Source organism: Sebastes fasciatus, chromosome 11 (genome assembly GCF_043250625.1).
Source record: "Sebastes fasciatus isolate fSebFas1 chromosome 11, fSebFas1.pri, whole genome shotgun sequence".
Classification (NCBI taxonomy): domain Eukaryota; kingdom Metazoa; phylum Chordata; class Actinopteri; order Perciformes; family Sebastidae; genus Sebastes; species Sebastes fasciatus.
In genome coordinates, this window is record NC_133805.1 from 25,475,480 (window position 1) to 25,490,359 (window position 14,880).

At 44.0% G+C, this 14,880-nt stretch overlaps 1 protein-coding gene across 25 annotated transcripts in view; it reads right to left on the reverse strand.

The window, feature by feature from the left end:
• ptprfb (protein tyrosine phosphatase receptor type Fb) overlaps positions 1-14,880 on the reverse strand; it is a 204,827-nt gene that overhangs the window by 21,457 nt on the left and 168,490 nt on the right. For 11 of the 25 annotated variants that reach the window (XM_074651861.1, XM_074651880.1, XM_074651866.1 and 8 more), the window contains 5 exons: positions 13,095-13,207; positions 10,333-10,365; positions 8,889-8,986; positions 4,318-4,453; positions 3,808-3,983 (listed from right to left, as the gene is read on the reverse strand). In XM_074651861.1, the coding sequence (XP_074507962.1) occupies positions 3,808-3,983; positions 4,318-4,453; positions 8,889-8,986; positions 10,333-10,365; positions 13,095-13,207 (556 nt within the window). The remainder of the gene's footprint in view (positions 1-3,807; positions 3,984-4,317; positions 4,454-8,888; positions 8,987-10,332; positions 10,366-13,094; positions 13,208-14,880) is intronic. The other 14 variants (XM_074651887.1, XM_074651883.1, XM_074651871.1 and 11 more) reach the window with 3 other exon arrangements.

Genomic DNA, 14,880 nt, shown 5'->3' on the forward strand with positions numbered 1-14,880 from the left:
AATTCGAAATTCAGAGCATATCTATGACTGAGGGATTGCCTCCACATGGCTCTCAACATGGCGAAAGCTGAGATGGTGGCTAGCAGCTAACAGTGCAAACAACAGAACTGCTTTATGTTATCGTCTCTATGTCTGTCCATCACGTCTGTCTCCTATGTATATATGTGACTTTATATTTAAAAAAAAGCAAAACACTCTCTACCGAGCCAGAATAAATAAGAAAAGAGAAAATAAAGAAACTTATTTATTAGAATAAAATAAAAAAAACGGGGGGACCGGAGGGCGGGCGTTACGCTTCCGTGACGACGCGTGCATCAGGACTGCGTTATCAGCTGTAATCGCCGGACGAGTGCAGTGCAGAGCGATGGCGATAGCCAGTGGCACACACACAAGAACTCACATGCAAGCGTGGCCAGCCCGGCTATGTCGACAAGGCAAAGAGAAGCTCGGATTACAACACACGCAGAGGGAGAGTGACTTTGTTCTCTGCTCAGGTAGACATTACTCCTCTATATCTTAACATAGCAAATAGTTGTTTGCTGCGATATTAATGCTCTGAATTTCGAATTTTGCACCTTTAAGAGTGTAATTAAAGTCCCTCTTCTGGGTGGAAATTCCAGCTGTAAACCGTTTGATGATGTTATACTGAGGATTTCAAGCTAACCTGACATAAGTGGGCAAAACATGTTTTCACCCCCATTGGTGAAAGGCGGGGTGGTTCTCTGAGTCTCTCTCCATGGTGTTGGCAAGCCAGTTGATTCTGATATGTGTGAGGCTGGGACAGGCTGAGAGGCTGCTTCATTTCTCTTTAAGTTCCTTATGTTGTGCTGTGGTGATTTTATCCCTGTGCTGTGAGTCTGAGATCAAAGCGGGAGAGCATGTTCATCCGTCACAGAGCTCTGAAATTGCCACTCAGACACACTAAATATATGGAAAGGTATTTGTGAGAATGTGTGCATCCTCGCTGAGATCAACTGAATGTGTAATAAAAATCATCTTATCAAGCATATCCGCGCTGCAGATATTCTCCGAGGTACAAATAAATGAGCTCTGTTCCAAAAAGACATGTTGTGCCCACAATTTGCCTAAATGATTGATTGCATCGATAGCTCAAAAATTAAAACAGATGATGGTACGTTTTGAAGGATGGCAAATCATTTACTTGACAAAACAATTGCTTTTTTTTACAGACTCACCATAGATACTGAATAATGAACTGAGCCTCCTGTACTGATTCACCCCACCCCCAAAAAATCAATGTCTAGGATTTTGGAAATGAACTCTTTCATTTATAATCCCTGTTACTTCCAGTTCTTAGTCTGGGGACTCTCTTTCATTAGGGCACCGGGTGCACACACTAATAAAGAAAACCACATACTGGCAGGGCTCCACACTGATTTATTTCCTCCGAGGAATTCATGAGCATGATTTTGTGATGGTAATTAAATAAACCCATCCCAATTTTGAATCTCAAGTTGCTCATGTGCTCTTTTTTCTTTTTTTCTTTTATTAGCTTGACTGTATTTTTAGGAGCACACGGGTGTTGTTGGGTGACAATCCTCTTAACTCCAACTTCAGAGTTTTCATTATAGCCCCGAGGCTTTTCCAGAGCCAAATTCAGAAAGTGCAAACACAAATGAGACACTCGATGTCTATGAAACCTTGGCATGGTGTTGCAAAAATAAATATGTAGTAATCAAGTATTGAACTCTCTGAGCAGTTTCTAAATAACAAATGAAAAATAGAATTCGCATGATAACTACACTGTACATGTTCATAATTCAGCTGATTGTTTTAGTGATTATTTTTAGTAGAGGGTATGCACGTGTTGACATTATATGCAAAGTTGCCATGGTAACTCCCCCATCAGTGGCAAACAAACAGCAGGAGGGAAAATGGGAAATGGTGAAAAGCTGTTGCGCCATGTTACTTCACAAACAGATTTAGACTGAACTCATGGAGAAGTTTCTAGAGATTGCTGAGGACTCATGAGAAGAGAAGCAACAAGAAGCGAAACTGTCCAAAGACAACCCAAATATACTTTGAAGTGCTTGTGACTTTGATCAGGCTGACAAATCCTGCTTTAAAGTAAGAACAGGTGTCTATATGCCTTCAGGCTTTGTTGGGTGTAACGTTACTTCCCCGGTGTTGAGCTATATAAATGTATACATATATATTTGTCAGGAAACTCCATCTCTGGCCACAGTTCAACTGACTGTCTGAAACTGTCGCCTTCAATGGCCTTAAGTTTTACAAGATAGTCATCCGTTTTTCCTCCTAGTATCACAACTCTCCCCACTCACAGAGGCCGACTGTCGGTTTGTTTTGGTAACTAGGTTGTGAAAAAAGGGTGGGGTATCGCATAAAAAAAGGTGAAATCAATTCATAATCTGCTGCATGTCATGTGTTTTGATGATATTTCACAACAGGAAAATGTATTTCTTCTTTATTTACTAGTTTATCACTAATATATTATGGTAATCATCATCACAAACTAAGGTAATCATTATTTATGGCTTATTATTCAAAATTAAATAATTTATGATGATTGAGTTCATATGTGGTTTATTATCAATAAATTATTGAATGTATGTCATTAAATCTTTACGTATGCACATGTCAGGGAATGAATACATCATAAAGAATTAAAGGTAATTCAGAGCATATCTATCACCTCCACATGGCTCTCTAAAATGGACGGCTGAGCCGGCGGCTAGCAGCTAACGGTGCTAACTAGTGACGGAGCAGCCCCACTGTACACGACCAGACTGGCGACAAAATTCGCTGCCTTTCATCGTGCATGGGAAGCGACTGCTTCGCTGCACAAAGTATGCTGGGATACCTGCGATGCGGACCAAGCTGGCGGTGCGTCAAGAGGGCGTGACCATTTTAAAAATTCAAACCGTGCTCACATCAAGGCAACCAATCAAGCTGAATACCGTGACTTTCTGAACAGCTGTGTGTACAACACAATGATATTTGTATTGTAGTTGATAATATATCCGTGTAAAAGAGCAGGAGTAATGTTAACTGCATTTTATCCAGAATCCACTTCCTGAACAGCATATATTTTTAACGGCTTTTTTCACCTCATTAATTGATGTCATAATCATCCATCTGACAGAAAACAGTTTTCAGCGAGCCAGTGGGGCACGACAGTAGTGATGTGCAGACCAACTGTTTTCATAAAATCGGTTCCTTCGAGTTGACAAATGTATCGAACCTTTCAAACCTTTCGAGTTTTTGCAAAATCTAGCGTCATTTTCTCCGTGACTCTCCGTTATAGGTGGCCATCCGAGGACCTGCCGTTAAATCCGTTTCGACTCTAGTCCGATTCAATCGGTCCTCGCTAGTTCATTCAGTGCTGTTGGGTTTGTGTACGCCGTTCCCTATGTTTTGAGCGACTGCGCCACCGTAGCAGGCAGCGTGAGCAGTACCGTACAGTAACAGCGAGTAGGCGAGTGGGAAAAGTCTGGGATTCATGATCCCTCTGTCTGTTCGACAGGCTGACCCGGTACATACTGGACACTAAAAAGAGTCGTTCAAAAAGATTTGTTTGTCCATTTTTGCACATCATTACACGACAGAGAGACTCACAGCCAGAGAAGCTCTGATTACAACACAGACAGAGTGAGAGTGACTTCATTCTCTGCTCAGATTGACATTACTCTTCCATATCTTTATATTGCAAATAGTTGTTTGCGGCTATATTAATGCTCTGAATATTGTATATAAAACCTTTAACTGTTATGGAATGAAGTCAGTGATTGTCAGCATTTTAAAGTAAATGACAGCATCTCTCCTTACCCGTGACTTCTCCTCCAGTCTGGTCATCATGACGATGGTGTTGGATCTTTGCTCCCACATCATCCTCCAGAAGTCGCTCAGTGTCTCTGGCAGTGGCCCCTGTGTCGCAATGTAGGCATTCTGCTTCCTATAGCCGTCAATGTAGTTGGAATTGATGTAGTCACTGCCTGGAACGGCTGTAACAAAGACCAGAAGTAAGGATTTGACTGATGTATTACACCGTAGGATTTCTTTGATCTAATAAGGTTGATCAGAAACAGAGATCAGATTAAGATCTGAATCACTTTCATCAAAATGCATGATAAATCACTTCAGACGCATGGTACTTTCCAATCTACATGTTGTGATCAAAACTCTATATGAAGCACAAAGTGAACATGTGTTTTGCGGTTGAACTGGGGCTTTCTAAAGCAGCAGCCACAGGCATCCAAAATGTTCTTGGTACTTGTGAAGGAGGTCTCGATCAATAGCAGCCTCTGTCAATGGCTATCTGAGGGGTTGAGTGCTTACATGAGCTCTTACCATCAACAGAGGTGAGCACCACTCTGCTGTGGTCATAGGCAATGACGTTTGCATAGCGATTCTTTGGCTTGTTGACCTCCATGTTGGAGTTCTCCCAGGTAAACTGCTGGCCTGGATCAATGGACTGTGAGAGAGAGGGCAGGAGAGAGAGTGGACAGAGAGACATAGACAGGAGGAAAGAAAATAGAAGCACAAAATGAGGCTCTTGAGTATTAAATGGATAGAGTGGAGTTTGACAGTAGGGTGAGGGAGTAGGGCACAATTACCCTACTGCTGTTACCCATTCAACCACGGTATACAATGGACAACAAAGCCTTTAAATGGAACATATACTAACATCGTGTCTCTTGAAAAGCCACCGTGGAGCGTTACAGGTGAGTGGTTTTACACTGTGTAGGAGATTGTGCAGACTCGAGCTATCAGTTAACAAAGTGCCATGTTGCTGACTCCGCTGTTGGTGCATTAAAGTCCCCATGAAACGGAAGTTAGAGCTTCTCTAACTTCTGTACTGTGACGTATATTTGAGCGGTGTACAGTTACAAGAGGGATTCAAATCAAATCATTCGCATTTGATTGGTTCGTTAAAATAAGTGCCGTATTCATGTGACATTGTCAATGAGCCTGTCTTTTTCGTTTACTAGTACAATGTATACATAGCTGTGTCTGTCTATATTTAAATGTGTACCGAGACATGTGGATGTGTATATGTCTTTATATGCACATGTGAATATACTGTACATATGTATATTTTTGTAATAGATTATTGGTTCTAATTGTGACAACAAACCGAGTCTCTTTGTTTTCATACACGTTTAATTAACTATCTTTTCTACATTTATTTTTACTAATTTATATTTCTACTGTTATTTTTTAACATCTATTTAGCAAATAACAAGAGGTAAATTAACAATTAACACAGGGAGACAGGATTAAAACTGGGAAAATATATCTTTCATTTCATGGGGACTTTAACAGATTGATTATTTGCATGACAATTGATCCCTGCATTGCTAATGAGGCAGAAATATAAAGACTACTGTTTTGGTGATGTAAATCAACAACAGCCAACAACAGAAAGGCCATCTTCCATGGATTGAGCCAAGAGAGTAATCCAATTCCTCCAATTTCTAAACCCAACATGATAAAAATGTTCACTTTAGCTGGGAAATGAGTGCAGCCAACCACAAACACTCGTCCTCTCCCTTTAGGATGGTCCTATTGAATTACCTCATTCTGAGAAGCCACATGCATGACTTGTTGCGGTAACCATGATTCTTCTCATCCTCTTTCTTTTCTCATCTTCTATTTCTGCTGCCCTTTCCTATCTTGTATTTTAGTTTCAGCCCCTCCCCTTCCCCCCTCTCTGTTTCTAACCCTTTCCTTCTTACGTCATTTGTCTCTCGGGCTAAGACGACAGTAGACTGCATACATATTGATCTGGGGAGATATGTGATGGCCTCCCATCCCTCGGCTCGATAATGTCACAGAGTCTCTTGTTATTCCGAATCGATCCCCCCTCAGCTCGCACCGGAACCATGTCCACTAATTCCCCAGACCTTTCGCCTCGCAAATCCAGCAGGAGACAGAACGACACCTTCGAAATTCCTTCACTTACTTAACGTGGCTGTAGCACTGATTTAATTATTAGAGGTTATCTTGTGTCAAAACTCAAACTGTCTCAAACATAATAATAATAGTGATTGGATAATGGATGAAATAAAGGGCACAAGGTGAGGCCTGGAGAGTGTGGAGATTAGGATCTAGGCCATAAAGTGATTTTTATAAGTGTTGTCCTGGTGTGTGGGGGTTCCTAAGCTACACATGAGGCGGTTGTAGTTTGCCTTACTATAACAATCTAGATACTATCAGTTAATTTCAATTGCTTCCCCACGACAACAGTAACTTTCTAGCTCTCACTATGTTGTCCTATGGAGTAAAGTGGCACCTACATAGGTACAAATATGGCATAAAAGTTATATAGAAGCTATTTACAACTCAAAGTTTACTTCCAGAGAAAGTCATGTATTTGTTTATGAAGAAGATATGAAAAATGTGGAGTGCATATATGCAAGAAATTTTCCACTACAGCTCCAAATTGCTCGGCACTAAGAGTCATGTGGGTATAGGCCTATCGCTGCTGATGAGCTCAGCACTGCCAATTTCTCTGTCCGCGCCCGCCAGTACGAAGAGAAAGATTTCATTTGCAGTCAAAACATGTCATATCCATTTGAGAGCTCAGTGAACACAGCATGCACATAAGACTGATGACAACTAGCAAACAAGTTAGGTAGAGATGGTAAAAAAGAGGTGAAAAGCAAACGCCCAAAGGTTTTCTCGCTGACACACTGGAAATGCTTTCAAATGAACATAATGATGCTATGACGACAGCAGCGTGATAGTGCTTCCTGCGGTAAAAAAGACTGTCAGGGGGAGCTGCAGCACGTCTGATTGTCAAATTCTGCTCATTACCCAGTGTGCTCATTGCTCAGTGTGATGTGGACTGACGTTGGTGGTAAAGGAAGTGTCGGGCCGCCTAAAACATCAGGGAGAGGAAGTGGTGAAGCCTCTACAAATTGTGTGCCTTGGGGTAAGGCGCGACGGGAGCAGCCGGCGAACGTGACTGTGACAAAGCGCCGTGAGCTCTGCCACAGCGCCTTGGCTGGCACAGAGATGGTCGGCCATCTGCTGGGCCATGGAGGGGGTCTTCCCTGGCTTGGAATGACTGGTGCGGAGAGGGAACAGGGCCGGGCTGGTTTCCTGCAGTCATACGAGCCACTTCCCTGGCTTGATTCGTTTACACTAACTGAACAAGCCGGGAGGGCAATGTGCTGGAGAGGCACTGAGCAACACAAGATAGCACTTAATTGAGTGCAGATTTTTTACCAAGGCCTAATTATCTCCCCGGTTAGCTGTTAATTTCATGGTGAATCGCTATATTTTTAATATATTGATATCATATTATCATTATCTCTTTAGGAGCCACCATTATTGTTTTGAACGCTTCTCCATGTGGTCACGACACACACAGATAAACCACACCTGTAGCTGCCAGTAGCTGCCAGTAGCTCCTCACAGGACGCTGATTGGTCCGCTCATTGGCTGGTCAGACACAAACGCATTGCTTGAAGCCTGACTAGGTGGATTTTTGTGTGATATGTGATGCTGTGATCCTCGCATGATCCCGTGATATCTTGAGAATCCAGCTGCCGTGCAAGTTAAAGGATTTATTGCATGGCTGTTATATAGAGAGGCAAAGCCCCGGCCCTTCCTGTGGACCCCATGGGACCTTATTTCGGAGAAAAAAATATGAACGGTAGTCAACAGTTGGTGAGGTATATTGTGCGAGACGAGAGATGTAGTTCACTGAGCGGTTTCACACAAAACTAAATGATACTATGACAAACTGGAACTTTCTTGACTTGCAAAATTATCTTTTAAATTGACAAACATCATATGTGTGATTCATGGCGCATTTCAAACAGGGTCAAAGAATTATTTGTCTCTCGCCGTTGACTACCGTTCATATTTCTTCTGAAATAAGGTCCCATGGTGGTCCTCCGGAAGGGGCGGGACTTTGCCTCTCTATTAGAATGCATTAGTTTCTGCTGCAAGTACTGCAGTTGAGAAAAACTCATGTTTGAAATCTGAATGAATTCAAGGATTCAACTTACTCATGCAAGACAAAATACACAAACACTGGCTGTTAGTGTAAGCACCATATGGTTCTAAATGTTTTTTTTTTCATGCACGCAAGGCCACTGGTTAGATCGTAATGAAAGTTTATCAAATAGATGTTATTTTCACAGTAAACACTGGACAGAACAGATAACAGGACAGTTTGGGCTCGTGTTGATGCTCAGGGAAAGGGTTATGAGGTCACCAAAATAAATTAGCTGTTTCACTTGGGCGTCAGCAAATTTCATGGTGTAGCAACATATGCCGGTCACAGACAAACAGGCAGAGGCAATCAAGTTTTTAGGTGAAGGTAAAAAAAAGCCGAATGGATTCATCAATGTGAGGAATTGAGCTGATTAGACAAAACAGATCAAACACTCAGAACAAATAAATAAAAGGCAGCTCTTGTTTTTCTGTATTCAATGGTGCCTCTCCTTTTCATCTGGCCTCGCTTCGTCCCCAAACCAACTACATGCCACTTTAAATGCAAATTCGTTCCCTTTTTTTTTTTGAGGAAGAACACTGACAAGAGATAATCCCTCACCGAGTTGCATCGGGGAGACTGCCTGCAAAATAACATTCTTCGGGGAAACATCAAGATGCACACAGATTGCTTAAGCAAGTCGCCACCTGCTAGTTTTGTGAAAAAGCATCACGCAGCATTCAATGTAAGTGTTGGTTTCCTGGTGGGATTGGTAATAGAGTTGTAAAAATGACTGAAGAATGTCTGTGTAAGAAGTCTTCCATAATCCATTAGAATACATGGGTATGGGATCAAAGAGGCATAAACACAAAACTTCCTCCCAGACACGATAACAAAGAAACACATTTATATGCCAGAGAGAGAGGGAGACACTGCTGCAGCATTAGTGCACGGCTCTTACCTCATACTCCTGGGAAAAGCGGAGGCCGTCGTTGGCCTTCAGGCGCTCGATGTGGTCAGCCAGGTCGGAGACAGTAATGGGTGGGTGCTCCCTCATTCCTGGGAGAGGAAGAGGAGGAAGAGGAAGAGGGGGAAAGACAAAGAAAGGAGTGAGTTCTAGCTGCTCCTTCATCAGACACAGACACAAACACTGGTAGGACCACAGGGTGAGTGAGGCTGCCGGTGGGACCATGAGGTGGCTGTGTAACGGTGAGCAGAGTGCACTTTGTTCAACAATGCATGAAGAGAGGGAGAGAAGAGAGAGAAGAGAGAAGAGAGAGAGAGAGAGCGAGAGAGCGCACAAGTTGAAACAGGCTTGTGACATTTGGTGACATTTGGTGATGTCGTCATGCTAAGTGAGGAGGACAGAGGTGGGGCTGGCACGGCGATGCACATGAGTGACTGGGTGAGCATGCTCCTGGAGGAAAGCAGGAGGCAGACATCGCTCTGACTCCACAGCGCTCATTTGGTGGCAGAGGTGGATGATCAGAGCAGGAACCCACAAGTCTTTACAAATCAGTCACACTGTCACTTCCCAGAGAAGAGAAAAAAAAACTGACTGGTCATCAGCCAAAACTAATTTCTTTGAAAATCTCTTTCCCTACAATAGACTATCTTTCGGCCCAGCCTGGAGTGCTTGGGCTGGATTAGATTTCTCATCGCCGAGTTATTGGATGATTTATTGCTAATCTACCGACACAAATTCCCCCTGTGCCTCTGAACTTGGCGAGGCTCTGTGCTTAAACGGATTGCTGGGAACTTGCCTTATGTGTTAAAAGTTAACTGTATGCGACGCATGACGAGGCTCTGAAGTTATACACGGAGCATCATTAACCTTACATATATCCTTTAAAAGGTACACATATTAACATTAGTGTCTTTGGCTGGGCTCATCTGTAAGGTCATGGGTCATGCTTTCAGATGAGCGACTGCTGCAAGCTCATTATGGCTGTAATGCTAATGGCTAATGGCTGGTAACTATGGCCACTGCACAAGATGAGACCTGACCAATTACACTAATTTAATGCCGTTGCACCGAGGGACCTATGAGCACATTAACATCAGTGTGTATGTGTTTGTGCGTGTTCAGCCAGGTCTTTTACAGCCACGCTGTTGGGTAAATGGAGAGTGAAGCCATAGTTAACGAGGCTAATGCACAGCAAGAGTAACTGTTCGCACTGCTCAACTATCCATGAAACCATCTAGTCCTCCACCAAAAAGGTGTTGTGGGAGGTTCACAGCCAAAGAGAGGACATCGATGCATCCTTGGAGCGCCAGGGGCTACAAGCTTGTGGGCTTGTGATGTCTGTCGGGATCGCAACGGGGGAATGGGATCAGGAGCACGTGAGAGAGGGGGAGAGACTGCATGTGTGGGAAATACACAGTAGGTGAGAGAGCAGACTAACTTGGAGTGTTGGGGCAGCGATGAGAGCTGGGACCTGTGGAGAGAGGAGAGTGAAGGAGGGAGGAAGAAGAACACTCAATCAATGGGGATGGCTCTGGATCAGACCAGGGCCAAACAGTATCTGCAAATAACCTTTCAAGCTAGTTGGAGTGTGCAGCGGGAGGTGTTTGCTCTCTCAGGACAATTAAAGTAGCGTAGTTAGGGCTGTTAAACAGAAGTGCATACAAACGCCTGACTTTAAAACACAGCTCAGTGTGAACTGCAACACTGAGTACAGGGCGATACATGTTCACTTTATTAGAACTTGGGTGTATTTTCATTGTTTTGGCCATCATTTTAATGGAAATCGGTTCTGACAACATCATAATCAAAGTAATTACTGAGATCTGGGAACATGAAATGGTCATACGCCAGGTTGTAAACAAGTTCTGCCAAATGATCTCAACCACTTTATTTGGAGGTAAAATAAAAGTGAGCGCACCCGAAATGTTGGTAATATCCCCTCATTGCACATTAAAATACTCCTCTGTGACTACTTACTGTAAATTGCACTACTCCATAAATGGAACTACGTGCTTTATCCGAAGTGTAAAACACAAGGGATCTCATTTTAGGTATTTGCAAACACTATCTGAACCAGGTCTGCCGAGGATCAACCGGGTCTGGTACTCATAGAACCGCACGCCTGCTGCTGAAGTGCCAAAAGGTGCAGCCGGAGTCTGTTTAACCAACCAACATGCTGGAGACATGAGCTGCAACCGACTGGACCACTTAGCAACAATCAGAATCAGAGCAGGAATGTTTCACCTTCTGTGGGCGAATCAAAGACAAGAGAGAGCTAGAGGACAGAGGAAAGGACTGTTCAATATTCACCCAGCTCAACCTTGGAATCTCGCATGTTTTCACGAGCTAGACGCAGCCTTGGTGATTTTTGATAATCACCACTCTTGAAGCAAAACAGCGAGGTGGAAAGGGAGAGAAAGAAGGAGAGAAATGTTGATCTACAGAGAGAGAGAGAGGGGGGGGACAGAGAGTGAGAGAAAGAGAGAGAGATTACCCTACAGGGGAAAATGGAAGACAAAAGAGGAAAGAGGTGGAGTGGGAGGACGGGAGAACAGGGCTCTTTCAGAGCGGCAGCGCTGCTTAATTCCTCTGCAGGGGTTCAAAGGGGCTGTGTGTGTGTGTGTGTGTGTGCGGCGAGTGGGATCTTTAATAACCCGTGAGAAGGGATACACACACACACCGAAAACACACAGAAACGTGCACAAACGCGCGTGCACCGAGGTTGACATTTTCTCTCAGCTCCATTGTTCCCTTCGCCTGGCTCACCTTGACATCAGAGGCAGCAGGACTCATTACCAGCTAGGGGGAATGAAAGGAGCTCACGGAGGGAGGAGGAGCGAGGACCGGGGGAGGAAGGAGGAGATCAGGAAGAAAAAGGAAGAAGGCTGATGCTGAGGCGGGCACCCTGACACAACCCCCCCCCCCCTCCCATCACCACCCCACTTCACCACCACGCGTGGATGGAATGTGAATTCACTTGGCCTGACTCTATTGAGTCCAGAGCCGGGTATGATGGTGAGCATGATTTGTTTATTTTCTCTTATTGACCAATTTTTCTTTTTTTGACAACTGGTCAGATTCACAGCCTGAGGATAAATAACAAAATAAGCAGGACACATGAATTTCATACGGCAACACCTGCTACAAAGCACTAATAAACAAGAGATCCATCAAAAGAAATGGGAAGGCAGGCGTTCATTGCCGAGGTAGATTGCTTTTGGATAGTTGAAAAAAAGAAAAATCATTCTAAAATGCAATATCTTCCATTTGAGGAAAAAAAAACACATGATATTAAGAAACACTATTAAAGGTAGTATTAAAGTCCCCTTTAGATAATTTCTTTCAGCGTAGACGATAGGATCATCTGATAAATTTCAGGGAGGATTTTCCTTTTAGAAAGAAGGCTCGGTCACAAAAATACACTTTTAACTCATTTTTTATGAAAGGAACATTAACTGAATCTGCATACCTGATTAAAACACACACACACTTAGTGCTGCAAAGACATTCACACAATATGTAACAAACTTGCCCAACACAGCAAACTTTCCTCAGTTTACCACAAAGCAGGCCGATGAGTTCACGTCAACATCCAAGTCGTAATTGCTCGGGATATGGCGTATTGTCATTGAACATTATTTTAAGGCAGATGCTATTAGCACCCAGGTGTCAGTAGCCAACAATACTATTTGCATCCGACCCGGACACACATTAGATACTGTATGTGTATATGTAGTACTGTATGTATATTTTCCCTAAACCAAACCAAGACGTTTGGTTGCCTAAACCTAACCAAACTGTGACTGAAAACTGAAAATAATAATTAAAAAGTCAGAACATAATAAGTCAACTAAGTGAAAAACAGGCTTCTCACAGGACTCAAACTCCAGCCTCTGGGGTGAACAGTAAGTTCTGAGTTTGACCCATTCATCCACCACAACCTACTCCTTGCCTGTAGTTTGTCACTCTTTATATTACTACTACTATTACCGGGTGTAAATAGCCAAATAGCTGCCGTGTGAATAGACACAACCAACTCTGTTATCATATAACCATCTAGTTGTCAACATAGGAATCTTTCCATCTCTACCACCCATCCCATATGACTTGAACGCGGTAGTTCATTAGACGCCGGTTGTTGAGGGAAAGCAGAGCAAAGTTTACCATAATGTAGATGATTGTAAGACCGCTTTTTATTACCTGGGGTCTGGTAGTTGAGTCTTCTCATCTCCACAGGGTCGGAGGAGTTGGCCAGCAGGGAGTCTTTCACCCCACCTGAGTGGTCATCTTTGGGTAGGGGTGACGCCCGCTTCCTGAGGTGGCAGAAACAGACAGCAAGGCGTTAATCCAGAGCTAATACAAGAGCTCTAACTCAGCCATCATTCCTCAAGCTAACTGCAAGTGGAAATGACAGAATGATTAAGAATGACGTCAGTGTTTCCTCCACATGTTTAGAAAAAAAACACACTTTGATGAGGTTAATGGAATAATGGTTCTCGAAACTAGTTCTGAGGACCAGCAGTTCAAGAGACACTATGGCATTACCCCCATTAGTTTACCAACTGGAGTTTAATGTGTTTGAAGGAACGCCATCATTTTCCTGGAGTGGGCTAGGTTGGGTTTGTTTGCTGCTGGATAGGTGACAGCTGCTGTGTGGGTATGTGTGTACATGAGCGTGTGTGTTTGAGCGCAGCAAAGATTTAAATGTGTGATTTTTTTGCTGCTGTGTGTGTGTGCTAACAACACATTGTGTTTACTGGCTTTCCAGATTGAGAGGAAAACAGGCGGATGCTGTAATTAGCTCATCAGCTGGGTGGCACAACACTGGGTAATTAGACCAGTTCTGCAGCACCTGTGCTGCCAGGCCCGGCCTAGCTGAGTCTAGCGTAGCACAGAACAGAACAGCACGGCTCGGACTGGCTCAGCTCAGTCGACTGTGACTTTGTCCGTCAGGCGGAGAGAGAGGAACAGAAAACGCAGCCTGCCTGTATTCTAATGTTCAGACAGGCAGCATCTGTTGACATACACACACAAACAGGCACACAGATGTATGCTTTCACAACTACACACGCTCACACAGATACAGCTGCAGACTTGCAAGCCTTCTGACTGCAAATGGAAATGGGCGGAGGGAAGCATCAGGGCGCCCTGTGGAAATTTCACATCTCATTGCACTCCATTTGTAAGTGGCGAGCGTGGGTTTTAGGCAGGAGCAGGGCCTTCTGTTGAAGCCAGGCGTGGAGGGAATACATAAAGCTGGTGGTGCACACACAGCCGTAACCCAGTCCACCTCAGCCGCTGGGGCTCGGGCCTCGTCGCCACCTGTTATCTTATGCTGCAGGGGCTTAAGCTAATGCTAACAGCGTGACGGCTAATCTATGACAAGCATCTTTTCCTCTCCAGCCGAGAGCTGGGCCAGACCGTATCCGGTTTTCCCAGAGATCACTGCTGTTGCTGGCCTGGGCCGGGCCGGGGGAAAGGGTTGAGGAGTTGGGCATCTGTGATCTGCTCTCCACACCCCTCATCTCTCCCTCTGACCCAATCAGATGCCAATCTCCATCACACTTAAGTGCTGGGCTAAAGTAAACATGGCAGCAATCAATGGTGTTATTCATCTCAGGCTAAAAGTGAAGGGTAAGACGTGTGAGAATGTAAGTACATACAGACTCATACACACACAGTGTGAATGTATGAGTTTGTGTGCAGTACAGGGTACGCTTAATGAGGGTAGAACAGGGCCCTTTGTTGAGACTCCTGCCACAAGGAAGCAGGGAGAGGGGGGGGAAAGGCTAAAAGTGTAGGAATGGGTCTCGGTGGAAAATGTCAGCTTAAAAGATGGGAACATTTCTTTTTCAGCAGTTCCCCCGTCTGGCATTTCCTTCACAATGGCCTATTCAGGAGCAGGTGATGCCTTGGCATATTCAGATGAGGCCAATCCTGAAGGGGCGCGCTGACACTGGCTGGATAATGAAACACAGCACGGATA